This window comes from Drosophila subobscura, chromosome O, assembly GCF_008121235.1.
Source record: "Drosophila subobscura isolate 14011-0131.10 chromosome O, UCBerk_Dsub_1.0, whole genome shotgun sequence".
Classification (NCBI taxonomy): Eukaryota; Metazoa; Arthropoda; class Insecta; order Diptera; family Drosophilidae; genus Drosophila; species Drosophila subobscura.
In genome coordinates this window covers 3751066-3772115 of record NC_048533.1, presented here as the reverse complement: position 1 = coordinate 3772115, position 21050 = coordinate 3751066, and the positions used below count along the sequence as shown (strand labels likewise).

The 21050-nt window shown below is 41.6% G+C and overlaps 1 protein-coding gene across 18 annotated transcripts in view; it reads left to right on the top strand.

Moving 5' to 3' along the window:
* The window catches only part of LOC117896350 (dystrophin), a 161806-nt gene that overhangs the window by 111748 nt on the left and 29008 nt on the right, over positions 1 to 21050 (top strand). For all 18 annotated transcript variants that reach the window (XM_034804622.1, XM_034804612.1, XM_034804611.1 and 15 more), the window contains 4 exons: positions 2756 to 2928; positions 6342 to 6492; positions 8863 to 8986; positions 11857 to 12014. In XM_034804622.1, the coding sequence (XP_034660513.1) occupies positions 2756 to 2928; positions 6342 to 6492; positions 8863 to 8986; positions 11857 to 12014 (606 nt within the window). The remainder of the gene's footprint in view (positions 1 to 2755; positions 2929 to 6341; positions 6493 to 8862; positions 8987 to 11856; positions 12015 to 21050) is intronic.

Below are 21050 nucleotides of genomic sequence, written 5' to 3'. Positions count from 1 at the left end.
GCATTCATTAGATGTTCTTTATATATTTACCTGAATATTATTCCCATTTTACTCCTTTCGATGGTTCAATTTTCCTCCAAAACTTATTGATTTCTAACAGAAAACTCAAAATAGAGTTTGGTTAATCGATTATCGGTTATTTTTCAATCATTTATGATAATAGATACTTCTCACCACACAAAGTCATTCCTGATTGAACATTACATTCAATATGATTCCTCAATAAATAAGCCCCCGCAGCCTTTGCGCACCATTCCTTATTCGTTTCCAATTCGATATGGGAATTGGAATAATGAAGTATCCCTTAAGGTCTTGCTGTAGGTCTTCCCCAGTCATAAATTATACACAGGGAGACCCTCCTGCAGCTGTAGCCCCTCGCTCCACAGCAACTCGAATGCCAAACTACTTTAGCGAAAAACGCAGAGAGGGAGGGTGAGATTTTTGCCCAAAAACCAAACTTCATTCGCACATACATAAGTCCAAACACGTGTTTTGAACGCTAAGAGATTTAAACAGAGTTGTGCAGAACGAGAGGGGACTACTAGTTAGGGGAGTGGAGGTGGAGAGTTTAGCCGCTGAGAGCACTCTTCTCATGCAGGAAATTGTGGTCATTCGTGGCACAAATTAGCGGCATTAAATGGAGGTAGCCTTAGGCCTGCAGCCATTCGCCTGGACGGGCAGTGTGTGTGTATAATGACCAGAGAATGCGTTCAGTGGCGCTTCAAACTGCTGTCGCTGTAGTCGTTCTTGTCGTTCTTGATGCTTTTCCGTACCCCATAGCTGGCGGCATTTTCTCATTTTAATTGATTTAATCGGCTTTGTCGCAGCGGCATGTGTCACGGATATACACACACACTCACAGAGGTACCCATGCCCCGGACTCCCCTGCCAATACCACCGCCTGGTTCTCAGCCTCTCTCTTCTTCTCTCCTGTTATGACCTGCACTGTACTTTGCTGCTCATTAAAAATGCTTCGTTTTCGTTTTCTGTTCTGTTTTCCTTTAACCTCCCCCCTTCTGCATGTGATTTTTCTTCCTTTCTGTTCTGCCCCATTTCCGGTCCATTGACGTATAAACAATTTTTGCGCATTAATTGAATCGCCATGTTGGATGCTAAGTGTGTGACTGCGTGTGTGGGTGTGACATGCATAAGCCAAATTAATTGGAGCTTCATAGACACTCACACACATACACAGCCACGCACTCAAACTCACTCTCACATCAGTTACGCACGGATTCCCCCCACCCAGACTACGCGAAAGAATGGGGAGACTTATGTGCCCTTTGGGAATGGTACATAAAGGAAAGGAAGGGCATGTTAGATTTGTATTCTTTTGATTAGTGCTAGCCTTACCTTTTCCTGCATATACTCTGCGCCTTTTTTGCAAGCTTAGATTTCCCGCCAGACTCTGTGCCTCCGCCGCACTCCTCGCAGAAACTCACTTTATAGGTTTTTGTTTACTTGCAACAAAGGCAACGGGCGCCCTAATGAAGGTTTAATTAGCAAACACACACGCACACGCACGCAGGAAGATGGAGTGAGAGAGGGGGAAGGGGGTAGAAAACAGAAACACTGAGACATGCAGAGAAGATGGATTCGCCGTTAGCATTTCTATTATTTTTATGCTCGCTGTGACTGTGTTGCTCCTCCTGCCCCTGCCCCTGCTGGCTAATTCCCAATTTTAATTGGTTTATTTGATATTATTTCGTGGGATTGATTGATTGATTAAATTAAGGAAATTACGGAAATATAATTAGGAAATAGAGAAAACTAAGGCTCTTTCTGCTAATGTTTGTTAAAGTTAACTCTCAGTTAGCCTTCTTTTTGTATTAAAAACTTTTGGCTTGGAAAATCATTTCAATTTATGAAAGTGTGTAGATCCTTGCTGCGCTTTGAAGTACCAAAATCCTATGCAAAATATGCACTTAAAAATACTTAATACTACCAATAGCCACATCAAAGTTTTCAGAGTTGAAATATTCCCCGTAAAATACCCAAAAATCCCCTAAAAAAAAGAGCCTGCTTTTCGCAGGAAAAAACCCACATCAAATCTCTATACATGGAAAAACTCCCGGCACAGCGCTAAGCGACTTAGTGTGAAGCGGAGGGTGGGGGAGGAAAAACCACAGCAAAATAACTGACAAAAAGTCGAAATAAAAACTAAAGAGCAAAAACATATTTTTAAGCCTTGGGACAAATAAAAACACCTGGCCAAGCGACAGGCTGTCCAAAATAGAAGGGGAAAATACATATATATATGACAGGCAGACAGGGAAGGGAGTAGAGCGGGAGTGGGTTACGGAAGGAAGCAGCAAACAGGATGCGGAAACAGAAGTAACATCTGGGGGGACACATGCGGTTAATAATTGGTTAGGTGCAGAGCAGAGAGTCGAGCCGAGAGCTTTCCCAAAAACTTGTCACTCAACCGAACAACGAGCAACGAGTACGGCGGCGCCTCTCTGGCTGCGCTGTATTTTCCAAAAACCAAAACTAATCCCCTGACAAGGAACACAATGCACAGAGTTGGAGTTTTCCGCCGTGTAAATTCCCAGCCAGTAAAGCACTTGAAATGCCCCAAATTTGCCAGTGTACTTCCTGGCTGCCTGGCATCCCTGTTCCTGGCTGCCTGTTTTCCGCTCGACTTATGAATAAACTGAATTTTTATGAACATTTCCTTTTTGAGCGCGCCATAAACTGTTTTCTTTTTTTCTACCCTTTTTCTTATGCTTCTTGTGGCACTCTCTTCTTGTTGCAGGACCTGCAATCGGAAATTGAAACCCATCGCGTGGTGTACGATCGTCTCGATGGCACTGGGCGGAAACTTTTGGGTTCGCTCACCTCGCAAGAGGATGCGGTTATGCTGCAGCGTCGCCTCGATGAAATGAATCAGCGTTGGAATAATTTAAAATCGAAAAGTATTGCAATCAGGTAAGTGCCTTTTTTCAATTTGCTTGTTGTTGTGTGTTTTCCTATTTTCCAGCCAGCACAGGCAGAGCAGACCTGCCTCTCCGTTTTTTTTAGCTGCTGAATGCTGTAAAAGCCTTCGGCTCTCGAGTTTTTTTCTGCTGTTGTGTGTCTGGAAGTGGAGTGGCAGCGCCAGCAGCGACAGCGGTGCTTGTATAGAATTTAAGTAGCTTTTGTGTAGTTTTTTTTCGGTGCTTAAACGCATAAATTCTGGGGGAATAAGTTCCCCTTGGGTGCTTGGTAGTGCGTATTATGAATGATGCTGAGTTGGCAGAATTAAACAGTAAAATATCTTAATCATGAGGAAGACAACCATTACCTTTACTTACCTTGCCTGAGATCTCCTTAAACGTTGATTAAACGCCCAAGAAAAGAGCGAAAAAAGAGTGCAAATGTTAAGTTTGTATAATTAAACCCCTTTTTTATGCCGTATTCCTTATGCCTTGAAACAATGAAACAAACTGAACGCAGCAGCAGCAGCAGCTGTGAGAATGTTTCTCCCGCTCTCGCTGAAAATCAATATTGAAAAACGAAATGCGTGAAAAGTGATGGGAAAAGCGTGGAGAAAGGAGGCACCATGGACCTTGTCATTCGATGAAATCGAGTGCAAACAGCGGCATGGCCTGACCTGTTTGTAATTTCCACATTTCATAAATAAAATCGTCGGGCGGCAGCGACCCCCCGCAAAGTCCACAAATATTGGGACGCTTGTTGATATTGATGCCGGCCGCTTCCACCGCCGCAGTCGCTGATGATGAAAGTCAGATGCCATGTTTACAGTACGTGGCACAGGAGGTGGGTGGAGGGTGGATCCTCGCGGCCCAGGAACCCAGAGGCCGAGCGACCAAAATGAATAATGATGATGGTGACACGCAGAAATGCGCTGAATGAGGAACAGGCCACGGCGGCCTGTTCGCATAATGAATATAAATGGCAATTATCCAATGGACGAGGAGGCAACAAGGCGTATACGTGATGGAGAGCTGGCCCAGAGGCGAGCGAGCGAGCGGCCAGCGAGAGAGCCAGCAGAAGTAGGCAACGATTATTTTTATACACGGTAATCAGAGGGTAACATCAGCAGCGACAGGGGTATGTTGTGTGTGCAGCATTTCATGTGACGGAGTGGGAGGTAAAAAGGGCTTACTGCCGGAATGCGTTAACATATGTAGCTACAGATGACCATAAGCTGAAAAGATACTAAGATTGGCAGACAATCTTGCATGAAATTTGAAGATTTTAACAGTTCACAGTTTTAAAAATATATATAAAATAAATTGAAAGAATTTTGCCTCAATTTCCATTAAAATGAAGAATTTTTGAAGATTTTTAACATATTTTGCAAAGTTTATTGCTGAAAATTACAAAATATTTTGCCAAGAAGAATAAAAAAAGTGTTATATATGTAATTACGAGAATATCGTAGAGGAATTTTGGGAATAATTTTGGGTAGAACTCTTCCCTAGGGTCATCGATGGATCTATTTTTAGTAGGTATCTCCTAGTCGTTTCATTTTCCCCTCGTAACCGCTCAAACGTTTTACAATTAGACCGCCCCAGACAAGTTGACGAATGACACCTCAAGAGAGGGCACTGCTCAATCTAGCCTTCCCCCCTTAGACATAGCCTTAGCCTACTTCCTACCACTTGCACTTCCTCAGCAAACCAAAGCATGCCGCTTTCTCTCTCTTTCTCGTCTTTGTTTTGATGTCTTGGCATATTTCCGCTGGCCAAAAACTTGAGCCACTTCCTTTGTTGGTCTTCTGCCGACCCATCATCTAGCGGTGGTTGGGGCCGGGGAAACTTGTTGTTTGCGTTAAGGATTTGTTGGCTTATAAATTCCTATGAAATATTTTCGGACAGCACTTGAAAAGTTTCCCCTCATCGCTGGCTGGCTCTCTTTCTCTCCCTGTCCCACGCTTTCTATTTGGATTTTCGGGGGCCATTGTGTTCGCTGTTCGTTTGTATTAGCCGCGGCACTTTTGGCTTTTCTGGCTCTCGTTCTGGTTCATTTTATGTGCAAACTTTGTGCACACTTTGAACTTCCTTTTTGTGTTGTCAGAGTGTGGGAAAGTTTTTTCCGTATGCCATGGAGATCTCTCTACAGGTGTGCCAATTGTTTGCGATTTCTGTTTGTTATTTTGTTTGTTTGCTTACGGGGTTGTGGGGCTGTGGAAGATTGATGAGGGGTTTTTTCTTCTTTTAAAAAGGCACTTAAATGATGGATATGAAAAGGGGGAAGATCAATCATGCCTAAAGAGAGACAGAGCTACCTTTAAAACGAGCACATATTGTCATAAAAAATACATTCTTCTGGCTTTCTAAATCCATATTAAAGAGCTGTTGGAATGGGTCTGCGTTGTCTCGTATTTCTCTTGTGCTTAAACCCTTATCAGTTTCGGTGGTACCCTCTCGAATTTGTGGGATCTTCTGTAATTGTCAGCGGAATAAGAACGAAAAAGAGCAGAAAAGCTGCAGAAATGTTCGACCCCAAAAATTTCAGCTTCCAGTCTACAGTCATTTCCATGTCGCTGAAAGGGAAAAATGAAAGTGATGCTAGAGGTGCCAGCAAGAGAGAGACAGAGCCAAGCCCAAGCCTTAATTATAAGCAGAAAAAAAAACCAGCGACAGAAATACAATAAAAGAATGAAAATGAAAATGAGCAGAGAAGGAGAGCCAGAAAGAAATTTTCACCAAAGATAAACAGACAAAAGGCCAGTGGTAAAAGGGAGAGAGGAGCCGGAGTAGGAGAATCGCAAAGAGAGAAAAAATATATGAAAAGATGGCAAATGGGAGATGCAGAAATGAGGTCCTTCTGGCTCGACTATTGTTATCACCGCGGAGATGGAGATTTTTCAGATTTCTTTCCTGTGTTATTTCTGCCATTCCTACAGCAAAAATATGGCACAGGACACGGGACATCAGGACACTCACTGCTTCCATTGCTTTTGGCCAAATAAAAATGTGAATAAAATGTCATGGCATTTCACAATTACAGCGACAGCTGAAATTTACCATAGCAGGGAGGAGCCTCTGTCTGGGCGGTGTCCTGTGTGTCCTGTTTGCCTTCAGGCCAAATGCCAAAACGGGAAAGGAACCGAGCACAGGAATCCCCACTTTAATGGACCCTCCACTTAGGGAAAAGGAAATTGTGTGAGAGAATTGTGGGGTTGTGGGGGGCGGTAAAAACGAAAGGAAACCCGTAGGAAATAGACAAATTGTCGCTGACATTTTGTGGCTGGCTGCAATCAGGCCAACAGATGTGCTGAGGATGGAATGGGAGGCTGTTGTACTGCCAGAAGTGCAAATTAAATTTAATATTATTATAATGCCTCGACTCTAAATGTATCGTTGTTTCTCTTGTTTCTTTACTCTACACAGAAATCGTCTGGAATCCAATTCGGAGCACTGGAATGCGCTGCTTTTATCCCTCAGAGAACTCACCGAGTGGGTTATACGCAAGGACACGGAATTGAGCACCCTGGGCCTAGGTCCTGTACGCGGTGATGCCGCCAGTTTGCAGAAACAACTGGTAAGCAATGTCCCCACTCCTATTCTCCCTTTTACCCCCTGGGGCCGTGTCTTCTTTTCCTTGCCATTTAACCCAAGTTTTATATTTTTTTTTGTCAACGACCCAATTTAAACCTTTTTTTTTTTTTTTTTCGAGTGTACTCTGCCGCTGCACCTCAATTTGTTTTGCTATGCTTGGCCCAACTAATTGTGTGAAAGGATGGCTCGGAACTTTGACCCGCTTTTTTACAGCTGCCAAAACAAGTTTAATGAGGCCCAAAAGTGACTCGAGAGCAGACTCGTGTCCTGCTACATTTCAGGCGTATAACTCCATGGATAATAGGCTTAATATACTTAAGCTGTGATTCCCCCACTCGAAATCATTGGATAGACCAGCAAATGTTGATTTGTAAATGAGTTTAAAACAATCAAAATAATCATCGAATTACTGGCAAATTATCCTTCGAGTAGTGTTTGGCCATGCAGTTTGCAGGTTGCAGACCTAATAAGCCTTTTGTTTGTGTTGGAAAATTATTGCAAATGGAATTGCAATCGGAATATGTGTTTGCTAGTTTGTTCATTATTGTTTATTGAGGCTCAGATTTCATTAATGTGCGGAGTATGTGGCAGGGAGAGAGGCAGTTTAGAATTGAGCACGGAAAAGGACGTTGGGCGATGTGAGATTTGAGATTATAATTGGAATACTTTATAGCCGTTGTCAAGCTTTAAATTGCAGAGAATACTTAAACCAATAAGAGCAGTAATATGCATCTAAATTCATTAACAATTATCCATAAATTGCTGTTGGAGGAAATATGAAACGCTGATCTTCTGTCTGTAGAATATATAGAATTTCTGCAAATGAACTTCTATCCAAAGAAAGAGATTCACAAGGCGCTACGTAGGTTTATTCACTAGTTAAATCTTTATCATATTTTTCTAGAACTTTGCCTTGAATCATCTTTAATATTCGACTAAATTCTCAGACTTAACTCGCGTGTCGATACGATTATCACTAACTTGTTCCCATTTAGACAATCTGTATCTTCATTTTTAGTTTGCTTCGTTTTTCCTTCAAGTCTTACCGCCTCAAACTTTGATTAAAGCACATCTTAAGATACAAGTAAATTATTTCAGTTGTCTTAAAGTACCCCAGATCGCTGTCTTGTATTAAATTCATTCACTTTCCAATTCGAATGTCAGTCATAAATTTACGATTGGTTTGCGGGGGTGGCTGGCTAATGCACCCACATCTCAGTGTATTTAATAGCCACAACCTGGAATCCGAAATCCTCTGTTTGTGAGTAGTTTTTCTTGACCAAATTGCGTATTCAGGCTGCGCCCACATATTCTGGATCCTGGAAGCTGCATGCGGGAGTTTTTGGAATTCTTAAATAATTGTTAAATGGTGCTTGTTATGTCAAAAACATGAACATACTAGGTACGACGAGGAAGGTTCCCACATGTGAAAGAAATCACTTAAGGGTCTCCATCGCCCTGCATGGAGTGTGCAAAGAAAGAGGAGCCAGGAAAAAAAATACTCAAGAAGGCCACTTTCCGCAGGAGGGGAGTGGAAAATACACACTGTCTAACACAGCATGCGGCACTTGAATTTCAGTTGGCCTCCCATTAGCTGGCAAGCGGCGAAGTAGAGAGAGAAAAATGAGTCAACTTTCACCCATAAAGTGGGGGAGAAAGAGTGAGGGAAGCCCAACCCCATAGAAAGAGTGAGGGAAGTTCCTGCTGAAGAACAAGTGTGAGAAATCCTCCCATTGAAAGAGTGAGGGAAAAATCCCACCCAAAGACAGAGTGAGGGAAATCCCTTTCGTAGTAGGACTAAGGGCAACCCCGGAATAAGTGTGGAAATTCCCTGCCAAAAGAGTGTGGAAACCCTCCTTCAATGGAAAAAAGTGCAGGGAAGCCCAAGGAAAAGCCTCCCCAGTTTGGGGAGTGGCAGTGGTGAGGCAACTGTGGAAAATCTATTGCCTGCCACTAAGTTACGGTCTGCCGAACATTTACATTTCGGCTTGAAGAATTTTATTTGCCAGTCGAGGCACCCAAGGAATGAACGAAACGCTGAAGAAGGATACAGCCAGAAGGAGCACAGCACAGCACAGAGCACAGCACAAGTTCTGTATATTGTTGCATTTTGTGTTATTTGCCCCCAAAAAACTAAATGCATTAAACACGAGCGAATTTATTGCCAAGTAGGAGGCAGACATAGAGGCCGAGAGGCAGAGGCAGTGCCAAAAGCAGAGAAAGGGAGAGCCGCGCGACTGGCCATTCCTTTTCATCGTTTATGGCGCTTGACCACTTTTCCTATGATGTATATATCTTTATATAAGTATGTTCTCTCATTCAATTATTTCGTTCTATTTCTCCGCTTTTGCAGGACGATCATAAAGCCTTTCGCCGCCAATTGGAGGATAAGCGACCAATTGTTGAGAGCAATTTAACGAGCGGTCGTCAGTACATTGCCAATGAGGCTGCCGTCTCGGACACCAGCGATACAGAGGGTAAGTTTTTTTTTACGATTCCACAACACTAAAGAAAGGAAAATCCCCTACCCCCACTCTCCACATCCACCACTAAGCTGCCACTAAAAGTTCATCTCGTGAATCCATGTGTGTTTTTTTTCGGGCATCCGTTGAAATATCAGTGTAAAAGTCAGTGGGAAAGTATCAGATTGATGGGCTGTAAAAAGTGCAAGGGGAAAAGAAGAATGGAGAGCAGCGAAGAGGCTGTTCTGTGAGTAAAGTTAAATGAAAAGTGAGTTATAGTTTAGCCTTTGTATTTATGAGATATTTTAAAACGTATCATCAACCGTTTTGCACCTGTGAACTCGCTGCCTTGCACTGACTTTACAATATATCATAGAATTCCACATTTGACTGAATTGTAATGCCTAATCCCTAAGGTTTCAATCAACTACTACCCCGCAAATGCCCCTGGGCCTTGTGGGTTTCTTTTACAATTGATTGAGAGTCTCTTTGCGCCCTCTCTGCTTCTCCCTGTGAGTTGATGTTCTCTCTATGCGAATCAATGAAAACTAACATGTAAGAAGAATTTGCTTTAACTATTTTACAAAAGCTTAGAGCAAAGCTCAAAAACACACACAGAAACGCACACACACAGTGAGTGGTGTGGAGAAGGAGTGACGGAGGAGTAGGTATCGTACACTTTTGCTACGTGAGCGCCTAAAAGTAGACAACTGTTGGGCGAGCGCCACGAGAATTGCCAATTGATTCTGCCACCACACACAGCACCGCCACAGCACCAAAACCAAACCACGCCGTACTACCGACTCGCCCTCTCTCTGTAGTTCTCTCCCTTTCTCCCTCTGGCTTTAGTCTCTCTCCTTTTTTTAGAGTGTAGTTAACAATTTAGCAAATGGCTGTGTGGGTTTAAGCTCGGTTAAGGGACTTGGTGGAGGAGACGACACCAACTGTTGGGGATTTGTTTTCGATTTTTTCGTGGGTGCAGGGGTCAAGGGGATGAGGAGGCGTCAACGATAATTGCGACCAGAGCAATTAGTGCGATTAGTACGCTATTAGTGCCAGTCATCAGAGAGAGAGGGAGAAGGAGAGGCAGTCAGAATGTGTCTGTGTGTATGTGCGTCCCTTTTTGCCCTTTGATTTTCAGCCATTCTGTTGTTTATTTTGTGGGTCACCAGACGTTTTATCTCTACCGCTGTTTTTCTCTCTGTGTTCTCTTTGTCTTTGTGTGCGCTTAAAACAGGTCTAAATTAATTGTAATGATTATAGAAATTGAATTTGATCAGCTTTGGGTGTTCAACAACAGCTTTAGACTCTGCTTAAAGCTCTGAAATGATTTTTCTGGTAGTTCAATTATTAATTTGGAGATTTTTGCCCACAGATATGATAAGTTGTACTCCCAAAAAACAAATATAAGACTGGTAGAAATCGTTTTTCAACTGAATTTTGTGCAAAGTTTACTTTTTGTCACTAGAGACGGATCAATTATTCTTAAATTATCGATTTACCATAAGAGTGCGACAGTTTTTGGATATATCAATATTTCATTTGATATACAAAGCCACTCAAGACCATTTGAGTGGCAAAGAAATGTTATCTGGGAGCACTTGTAAAAACATTTTCTCATTAAATATCTTCTTGATTATTAAGAGAGATGATCTTTGTCATATTTATATGGATATTTCTGGATCTATAGGCATTGCCCTATAAAACTCCAATTGAAAAGCGCAAAAGTTCCTATTTCTGTTGTTGTCTTTTTATTTTGATTCAAGTGAAGCGAGCAAAAAGCAGCAAAACATCCGAAGCGATGAACTCAATCTTTAAATTGAATTTGAATATTACAAGAAGATAAAGTTGATGGAGAGGAAGAGACAGCGAAGGAGACAGAGAAGAGGAGTCCAGAGCAGGACATGCCAGGAAATATCTGCTCTACTCCTTCGTCTCAGTGGCAGAAGGAAATTCGAAAAGTATTCAACTCTCGATATTTGCTTAGCATCACATTACCAGCTGTCCATGGAGGAGACCCTTGCTCAGTACTCAGTGCTCATCCTCGGGTCCTGGCTGCTTGAGCTGCTCATCCTTTGCCCTCTCCCTTTTGGCCATAAAAGTTGTTCAGCATCTCCGTCCGTGCATTAAATTAAATTCGGATTTAGCCAACTTTCCATCCGCTGTAGCTGTTGCTGTACATTTGTGTGTCAGTGTCTCCTGCGAGCAGCTGCCACTCTTGTCTGTCCCGCTGTCCTTCTGTCCTCTCTGTCAGTTGCGGAGTCACTGAATCTCTCCTATTGCATTTGCCGCGTCTCGCGTCAGTTTGTCTTTCAAATTTCATGACACTTTTCCTTTTCGTTTTTCCTCTTGCCTGGAAATATCCCGAACAGCGCGTTCTGTGGTCTTCGCTCTGCGGTTCCCTCTGACAATCGACAGCTAATCGATGGCTTAAAGTCATTGATATTTATTTGGCTTTAATTTCCACGGGGGTAAGGCTAGGGGAAATAGATTCCTTTCCAATTTCCTTTGGGAGTTTTAAGAGTGGCAAAGTGGAAACCAATTAAATTTTCCTTTTGTTTTTGGGTATCCCCTGAAGCTTTTACCTGTCCATTTTGGGCGCTCGTTTTATTGAAAATTTAATCACAGACAATCGGCATAATCAAAAGTTGCTTGAAGTATAATCAGGCCAACTTAAGGAGTCATAATATCATCAATAATTCAAGGACTCGGAGGAGTCACGAACGTGCCTGGAGAGTAGCAGCAGCAGGGGCAGTAGGAGGAGCAGAAGGCGGAGCTCCTTTCCTCGCAATTATATTTGCTTTTTGGGCTGCCAGAACTTTTGTCTCTTTTCTTTTTGGATTTTCATAAATTTGACTTCTATGTATTTATCTCTCTTTTTGCAGCAAATCACGATTCCGATTCACGTTACATGTCCGCCGAGGAGCAGAGCCGTGAGCTAACACGCAGCATTCGCCGTGAGGTGGGCAAACTTTCGGAGCAATGGAACAATTTAATCGATAGATCTGACAATTGGAAGCATCGTCTGGATGAGTACATGACGGTAAGTCGTAGAGATTTTCTCACCCACCAACAACTTTTTACACAACCTGACAGTTTCATAATTTGATGCGCAAAAAGCGGGTGCGGGAGTCGTGCCCTTCATGCCGCTCCAATTTGTGCTGGTAAATTCGTGCTTCTAGTGGCACATTTTTTGCTGTGCGAAAGTGTGCGAAACTATTTAGTTGAACTCTCAATTTGTGTCACATTTCCCACTGGCTTAAAGCAGTACGAAAAATACTTGATTCAATTACAATTTTCAATGGTGTGAAAGTTTTTTCACATTCTCTCGATGGAATACCCTTATCGAAGTGGGTAATATGAGCACTTTTTGTACACCCTATAAGGGCAGCTGCTGTTTGGTTTCAAGCCAAAAAACTAGCTCTTCTTTTTGCTCTTTATTTCTTGCTTTTTCTCTTTCACTGTATTTTTATTCTTCTCTTTTTTTGTGTGGCTAATAAATGCAAGTGTGTTTTTTATGACGTCTGTCATTCGGTTGTAACAGAAAAAAACACAGCGAGCTCCGCAGTACAACAGAATAATATATTCCACCACGAAAGTGGCTACGAAATGGCGTGGGTGTGGCGGGCAGGACCCTGCTCTGACTGCTGCTGCTGCTGTCGTTACTCATACGCACCGTAAATTTGATGCAACAATGTTTGATCGCATAAAAATGTCACACAGTCTGGTGCAAACAATGGATACACATACAATGGGGGGCAAAAACAAAAGGAAAAACTCGGTGTGCAGAGTGGAGGAGCCATGGGGCTGCGGGCCGCATACAAATGTATAAAATATCAAAGCGCATAAAGTGCACATATTGTTGAGGGATATATTCCACCCCTCGCACACACTACACGTACTCCTTTTTGCGGGCTGTCGAAGCGAAAATCAATGGCGCACAAACGGAAAAACAATATTCCAAAGGGGACACAACACAGAGCACAAAACAACAGCAAACACAACAACAAAATCCCAAAGGCAATAGTCATAAAAATCCAGAGAAATCCTCCAAGAAATCCAAAGAGCCTCCAGCAAGATGAAAAAAAAGAACCGCTGGAAGAACTGAATGGACAGAAAAGGTGTGTCGAAAAGTTGGGCAGAAAGAGGAATACACTTTTTTGCTTAAAGAAGGTAAAAAGTCGGAGAATCAGAGCACAGAAATATTAGGAAAACGTCAACTCCAAGGGCCACTCTAAAGGCATTAAATTCCTCGACAAAATTACAGCAGATACAAGAAAGAACTGCCTGCAAAGATAACTTATTTTTCAGCAATATGCCTCCTCTATTCCCCCATTATTTATGCTGAAAATTCCAAATTGTATGCTAGTTTTTATTTATCAAATTTCTATTTACAATAACAATTTCACTTTGGGGAGCAATTCGAGAATTGTATTGCCTGGCAATTTTTGTGGTAAACATTTATGCAGCAGCTGCAGCAAAAGCCAGAGCCAGATTCTAATCAAAGAAAAAAAATGTTGACCCAATTCTAGCCCTAAATGTACGATGTACACTTCAATTTCAAACCGAAAATTCAATGAATTCTAAATAAACAACAACAAAAATGAATTTTATTTAGGGAAAACCTCGCCCGCCATCCACTGAATAGTTTTAACCGAATTTTAATAACCATATTCCGCCCATGATCCTTGACAAATTCGTTTTACCCCTGCACAAAACTCCATTAAAAAAAAATCTCGACTTTCGGTAGGGGGGCAAAAAATACTCCACAAAGTACTTAACATTTTTAACCATTTAGTGCACTTTTTCTGCCCTACAAAATCACCTTCCGTGCAGGGGGAAAACTCTGTTTTTCGGGTGGAACAGTTTGCTCAACTATTTTTGCGATACATTTATCCAAAAAAAGAGGAAGTAAACTGATGGGAAAAAACTTTAACAAAATTAACAATGTGCGGAAAAGCAAAGGAAAAATAGGGAAAACAAAAAGAAAATAAGACAAAAAAAATATCAAGAAAAGTTGGAAATTAAAAAAAAAAGTTTAAATAAATGCAACTTAAAACAATTACAAGGATTCCGAGGAGGGACGACAACGATATAATAGAAAACTTTTTCTGAGCGTTTTATGAGAGCTCTGCCGATGTGGGTGGGGGTGTTGGTGCTGGGGTGCTGGGGCATCGTTTTAAATGAAGTCGCCAAATAGCTGAGGCTGAAGTTTAGCCACAGACCCAGCAGGAGGCTGGCAAAGCCACAAGGATGGCCATTCAGCCATCCTGCCATCCTGCCTCGTCCCGCTCCTCATCCTGGTTAATTGACCACACACTGAAAATTTTCTATTAATTGAATAAAAAGTTTTGCACGGAAAATTGCATTTGCATAGCACGGGGAGGCAGAAAAAGTTTTTCCTTCCCTTTTTCCGCCTGCACATTGCGGAATTTTCCTCCCCTTTGGGGTGGGTTGAGTATATGCCATGCCTAACAGGCAAAAACCGCTGACAGGAGGCGAAAAATTGGTGTTTCTTTTGGCATGGCATGGCGGAGATTGCTGCTGACACGGTGGATAATGTTAATGAAATTAAAAGAGATGCAGGCAGACAGACAACCAGGCGGAAAGGCGAGGGAAGGTAGCTAAGAGGGGGATGGGATGATGCATATATGAGCATGTGTATGTAGGACCTACATTGTAGGTACATATGAGAAGTACAAGTTTGCAATAGCATGGGAATACCTTTAATTATGTCTGAGAACATCAGAACATCGTTGAACATCACAGAAAATTCTCTCTCTTGCTCTCATACCTTGAAGAAAACGATCCAGAATCCTATGGGAACAAGGAAGACTCATCCCATCTTTCCCCTAAGATTAGAATAACCTCTAGCTGTCTTTCCCTCGCTATCCCTGGGATTACCTCAGCCATCTCTCAGCACTGATCCGTAGCTCTTTTCCGTAGTGTTTGCTTTCAGCCTCAGAATTCCATGGCCTCCCCATTCCTGCATTCCCTGACAATCAAACATTGTACCCCTAATGAAGTTTGATTGGTACTTGCCAATAGACAAAACCCACACAAATGCGGCAGAGTGGGAGACGGTTCTTCAATTAAACGGCACAGCAGTTTCCCTCTCTCCAACCCCCCTTCATTGTGCCCTACCACACAAGGGCGAGCCAAACCCCTTCGAGGAGTGCAAGTGGAAGTGCATTTCCAAATGATGCATGGGGCATGGAGCATGGAGCACTGGGGGTGGCACACATCAACATCAATGTCACGCTCGAAAATTCCTTTGCAAATTCAAAATCAACCACTGAAGTTCTTCAGTCTATTAGTCCTTGGAATGCTGTTGCCACTGTCACATGCTAATGAAAAGGGTTTTTTGGGGGGCGGCAACCGAAATAGAGATAGAAAGTGCCAGAGACAGAGTGGGAAAGAGAGACATGTCCGGGGCGTAAAGCCAGCCACAAAACTACTTTCTGGCTCATTTGGCAAATAATACCAAAGTGACTCTGAATTTTATGGAGTTAACTCTCGACGACGCAACGAACAACAACAGCAACAGTAAGGGGCAGGGACGAGAGCAATGAATGAATGAATAGAAGAGGGAAAATCGGGAATCGGAATAGCATCCCATGTGGCATTCTCCAAATGGTCGTCGAATGTAAGTGGCATGTTGAATGGGACGCTAAAAAGCAATTGCTTAACGCTTTGAAATATGTTTCATTGATTTCCTGCTCGAAAAACTGCTAGAAAAATGTGGCAAGGAGCGACTGGTCGAAGCTTTGCCCATAATTTAACCACATGTGGTCGATATTGGAGTCCTGGCCACTGGCCACTGGCCGCTGCACACTTAACCCCTTATATGTGTGGGGGAGGCACAGGCCACACAGCTGCTGCTGCTGCTGCTGCTGCTGCTGCTGCTGCTGCTGCTGCTGTGGCACTAGCAAAGTGTCGTTGGCCTTTGAAAAATAATGTCACATGTGAAAGTTTCAAGTTTTCTCTTTTTTCGGGCTTGCAGTTTTTCCTTTTTGTTTGGTTGCAGAACGTAGTATTTCCTTCCTCCCTCATACAATGAAATCAATTTAGAATTTTCTGTCCTGTAAAATAGTTTAATAAATCACTCATACGCAGTGTGTGTCCCGGTCCCCCTGTGTGTCTGTCCTGTGCCTGTGTGCTTGTGTCCTGTGATTTACGAGCCACACTTGCCCAAAAAGTTACTCACCCTCTACCCGATACTCGAGAAAATATTATCTATGGAAATTCTCGTATGATTTAGAAACAGAGATTACTGCAAGGATTTTGGTCCTGCCGCTGATGCTGCTGGCTAAAAAGTGAATAAAATAATTTTGGTGTAGATTTTCTTTTTTAAAGCTTATTAATAAATATTTAATGTTTGTTGGTGTTACTCTCCTCCTTAACCCCAAGACTCAAACCACAACCACAACAGAGAACAACCGATGGCAGCTGGTGGGCTAAAAGTATGCTATGATTTTGAAGTTGGTAAAAGATACAGAAATACATACATACATTCATCTGAGAGATAGTGATACAATTGTTAGATTGCAACATGGAATGTTTAGGATTGAAGGCTGCTTCCAAATAGATGAATGGACAGGCCTTGCTGATTAGCAATGTTTATTTTTCTGTTTTATCGAAATATATAGAAATTACTGAATATTGCATCTAAGGTCTACTAAATGACTCTAGGTCATATTCTTTATTATAAACCATGTACCATAGGCAGCTCTATGTACATATGTACATTTAATATATCAATGACATAAATTCAAATGTTCTTAACACAAAACTCCATGCCAAATGGTGCCTCTGGTATTAAAAAAAAAACATTTGAATCCCAGAAAGGGAATGAGTAACAGAGAACGAACATCTAGAATATCCTAGATAAATATGTTGTACTACTACGAATATATCATCTCTCATCTGTCGTCAATCGCTGGGGAAATCAATTGATTGTCACGCTAAAATGCTTTGGATGTGCCAACTCAGTCTCTCTCTAGTTTTGTGCACTTTATTCCCTCCCCAATTTGCCACGCCCACAATCAATGTTTTAACCGCATATTGCACTCCCTGAAAGTCCCTGTTGTTTTTCTATGACTTTTTGTGCCATTTTTACGTTTATGTGTGTGTGTGTTTCCTTTTGCCGCCTTTCCCTATTGTTGTTGTTGTTCTTTTACCGCCTATTTTCCTGTTTTTGCTGTTATTTTACCGCTTTTCGCTGTTGTTGTTGTTCTTTTCATACATTTTTTTCTGTGCTCTCTTTTATCGCTCTCCTGGTTATGCTCTGTCTTTTTTTGTTTTTTTTTTGTGTTTGCTTTTGCAAATATGCCACGAAATGTAACCAATGTATAATTGTCAAACGTGTTGTGTTTCATATTGCCACACAGACAGAGTAGGATGCACACACAAACACAGATACTCACACAAACATTTACTGCTGTGCTGTATCTGTCCTCTTTCTATATGAAACGTGTGGCTGGTTGGCTCCAACCATTTGGCCAATTCATTTTCCCTGTCAATATTTCTGTTCTGCTCTCTTCTCCTTTTCGTTTTTTTCCTGCGGTAGTCAACTTTTTCCAATTTCACCCTCTTGACCCTTTAGGGGCTGTAGATGGAGGATTTTTGTTTCATAAATATTTGCCATTTTGTGGTGTGTATAGCAGGGGGACGGTGGGGGTGGAGTTTGCCACGGCGTGGGGTAAACACAAACAGTTGGTAAATGTCCGCCTAGGGCAACAATTTTGCCATGGAATATTTCTCTAATTGGCTTTGCTTAACATTTAATTGAATGAGAGACAGAGAGAGAGAGAGAGAGAGAGACAGCGAGAAGTACATATGTACATATGTATGTATGTATGTATGTGCATACAAGTATATAGAGAAAAAGAAATAATAAGTAGAGACAGAATGCAAAGCAGGCAGACATATGGGAGTTCCATAATAAAAATATCAAACAATTTCCGTAAATTCCCACATTTAATTCGAGTTATTTTTTTATGAGGCAAATAATTAAATTTGTATCGCTCAAAATCGAGTTTAAAAATATTATTGAAAATAAATAATATGCCATACAATTTTTTCGGGTACATAATATTTATTCCATAGCAATTCATTTGCCAAATAAATAGAAAAAAACGGAATTTTCAGGGACTATTCAGGAATTGTCTGTCAAAATTGACTCCAATTTGGAGACCTTCTGGACCTCCTTATGGGTCTTTCTTTGTAATATTTCAAATAGTCTGCAGTTGTTTCCCTTCTAAATTAGTTTACTTCATCCAAAATTGAAAACCCATTCAAATCTATCATAATTAATAACTGCCAGAGACAATAAATTAAAAACCAAACAAAATTCAAAGCAAAGACAAAGAGATGGAGGGAGGCCTCGATAGCCAAAGAAAAAAGAAAAACAATTAGAAATGGAAGCCAGCCAGCCAGAGGAGAATTCAATTTCAATTTACGAAATTCAGGAAATCCGAACGCAAAGGCAAACCCAAAAGACAATTTTCCCAGATACCATTTGCCTGGTCGACTGGCAGACGACAAATCGCCTTTTTCTGAAGATAAATATGCAGAGTAGTACGAGGCGGGTGTCGGCAGGAAAAACTGCTGCCCTACAAGGTGGTGGCAGACTGGAAAAGAAAATTATGCGACCGAAAATAGATTTTCGGTTTTTTTCCGGCTAGAGATAGACAAACGTACATACAGACAGACAGAAACTATTGCTGGAGTGTCGCGTTGGGTGTTAATAAATTTCGCTTGCCACATCCTTGGCCACCGCTTGACTGTCTGTCTGCCTGCCTCTGGTGGCAAGTGTAGGCTTAAGACAATCCACACATACACACACAAAAAAAATAGAAAAAGAAAAAAACGGTTCGTTTTTCCGCCTATGATCCACTCGTTTCGGAGGCATTTTTCACACTTTGTCACGTGTGAGGCGTGAGGCGGCGCGCCGGCCGAAAATGGGAAAATTATTTTTGCCAGTTTTGCATTTTTCTTTTTCTGTAGTTTTTGAGGAGAAAAGAAGAAAAGCCACAAGGAAGCATAATTTTGTTTGTTGTTTTGTATTTATGGGCTTTGCTTTTCTCGAAATAATTGAGAGTTGAAAGACGGAAAGAAACTGAGGGGAAGGAGAGAGTTTTTTTGTGTTCTTTGGCACTATTTAGTTGGAAAGATGCAGGGAAAGCAAACACTCTCTTTTGATGCAGTTTCTACGGATCTCATAAGCATTTTGTTACAAATTTAATTGATGCACGATAACACTCATAAATCTCGTACCCAAACCCTTTTTATTGCCCCTGATATTCTCATGCTGACTCACAAAAATCATTCATTAAAGAGGCGCGCAAAAAATGCGTGTAAATTATCAAATAAAAAACACATAAAAACGAGTAAAAACAAACAAAAACAAAACATAAATGCAGGAAGATACACCAAAAGAGAGAGACAAAAACACACAAAAGCATTTATAAATGGGATCGAAATAAACCGAAAACCAGGCAATAAATAAGCCTTCATTTGGTCAAACGATTGAAACCCACTCAAAAGCGGCACTCAATTTGTTGAGAGTACAAGAAGCCACTCAACACAGACAACCACTTAATGAGCAAAGAGAGTGAACAGACAGTACTTGTTGCTGAGAGCGTAAGTGGAGGTGGAAGAATGAGAGCGTAAGCTACAGAGCGAGCAGCAGCATAAACAGTTGCTCCAGATGCTAACATAAACAAAACTTTGAGCAAGAGGTTAGGCAAAGCTTTGCAGGTCGACGTGAGGGATACCCCTGAAAGTCTGTTGTGCTCATGGTTGTTAGATATTGATCAAATTTTTACTATTTGGGAAGAATTATTTTATTAAATATGGTATGTAGATAGATACGTAGACATTCATGGCTTATCTCGCTTCTCTTCTTTGCCATCATCTGATCATAGTTATCTTACTCACTGGCTGTGGTACCAAAAGCGACAAGTTCGTGCATGCATTCGTTTTAGTTTCGTTCCATAGACCGAGAGTGAGAGAGCATGCGAGAAGAGAGCGTGCGTGCGAGCGCGAGAACCAGTTTCCGTTTCGTTTTGGAGTGGAGTTGCGAGAGCGCAGCTCCCGCTGCACCAGCAAGCAACCCCAAGCAACGGTGAAGCATATAACGCATGCGGCCGGCGTGCTGTTGTTTTTGCCGAGACATCGGCGCGTAAGGTTGAGCTTTTTCAGTTGTCTGTCGCTTTCGGGATCGATCGCCCTCTACCGGCTAATAGCATCCACTTCAAGGATCGAGGAATTCCACTCGAGGATCGATCGTTCGGTAACTGTGTTTTCGCGTGACGAAATCCCAAGGATTGCTCTCGCGCTCGCAAAGGTTAATTCAAAACGCACGCGCGCGGATGAAATATGAAAAATTGCAAACACAAAAGAGCGAAAATAAATTGTTTTGGGTGTTTTTCAGATGTTCTCGTCTGTGTATTTCGCGTGTTCTTTTTGTGGTAGAAACAAACGAAAGTAACAAGAGTAATAAGGTCGAATTTATTATAATAATTTTTCGTCAACGTCGGCGACAAGGCTTTATGCGGTGTACCTCGGTGTGTGTTTGTGTGCCGTCTGTGGCTGTGTTTGTGTTGTGCATCTGTGTGTTAAATGAAACAAAATACTTTGTAACAGTCACGTTTAAAATTGTGCGCACTCGCTTTTCTTTTTTCCATTGGTTTTCTTTCCATTCGGAGTAATAATGGTCGTTCGCGGGGAGAACGATATTTTCACAGCGGTTTATCAAATAAAAACTAAATCAAATAAACCGAAAAAAATACAAAATATATTTCAGAGAATAATTCAACATTCAATACTTAATTTTTGTTTCCCCCTAATTTGCTGGGAACATGGAAAAAATTGCTTTGCAAATATGACAACGGCGTTAAGCAGAATTCTGCCAGCTCAGAAAAAAATAAATGGCAAACACCACAGAAATTTACAGCAGAAATATAATATCTTACATATTTATTTTTGGGGGACTGAAAAGTGAGGAAAACTTGGAAAGGCAGTGATATAACGTTTGAAAACTGTAGGGAACTTTACTTTACTATATTTCGTATAT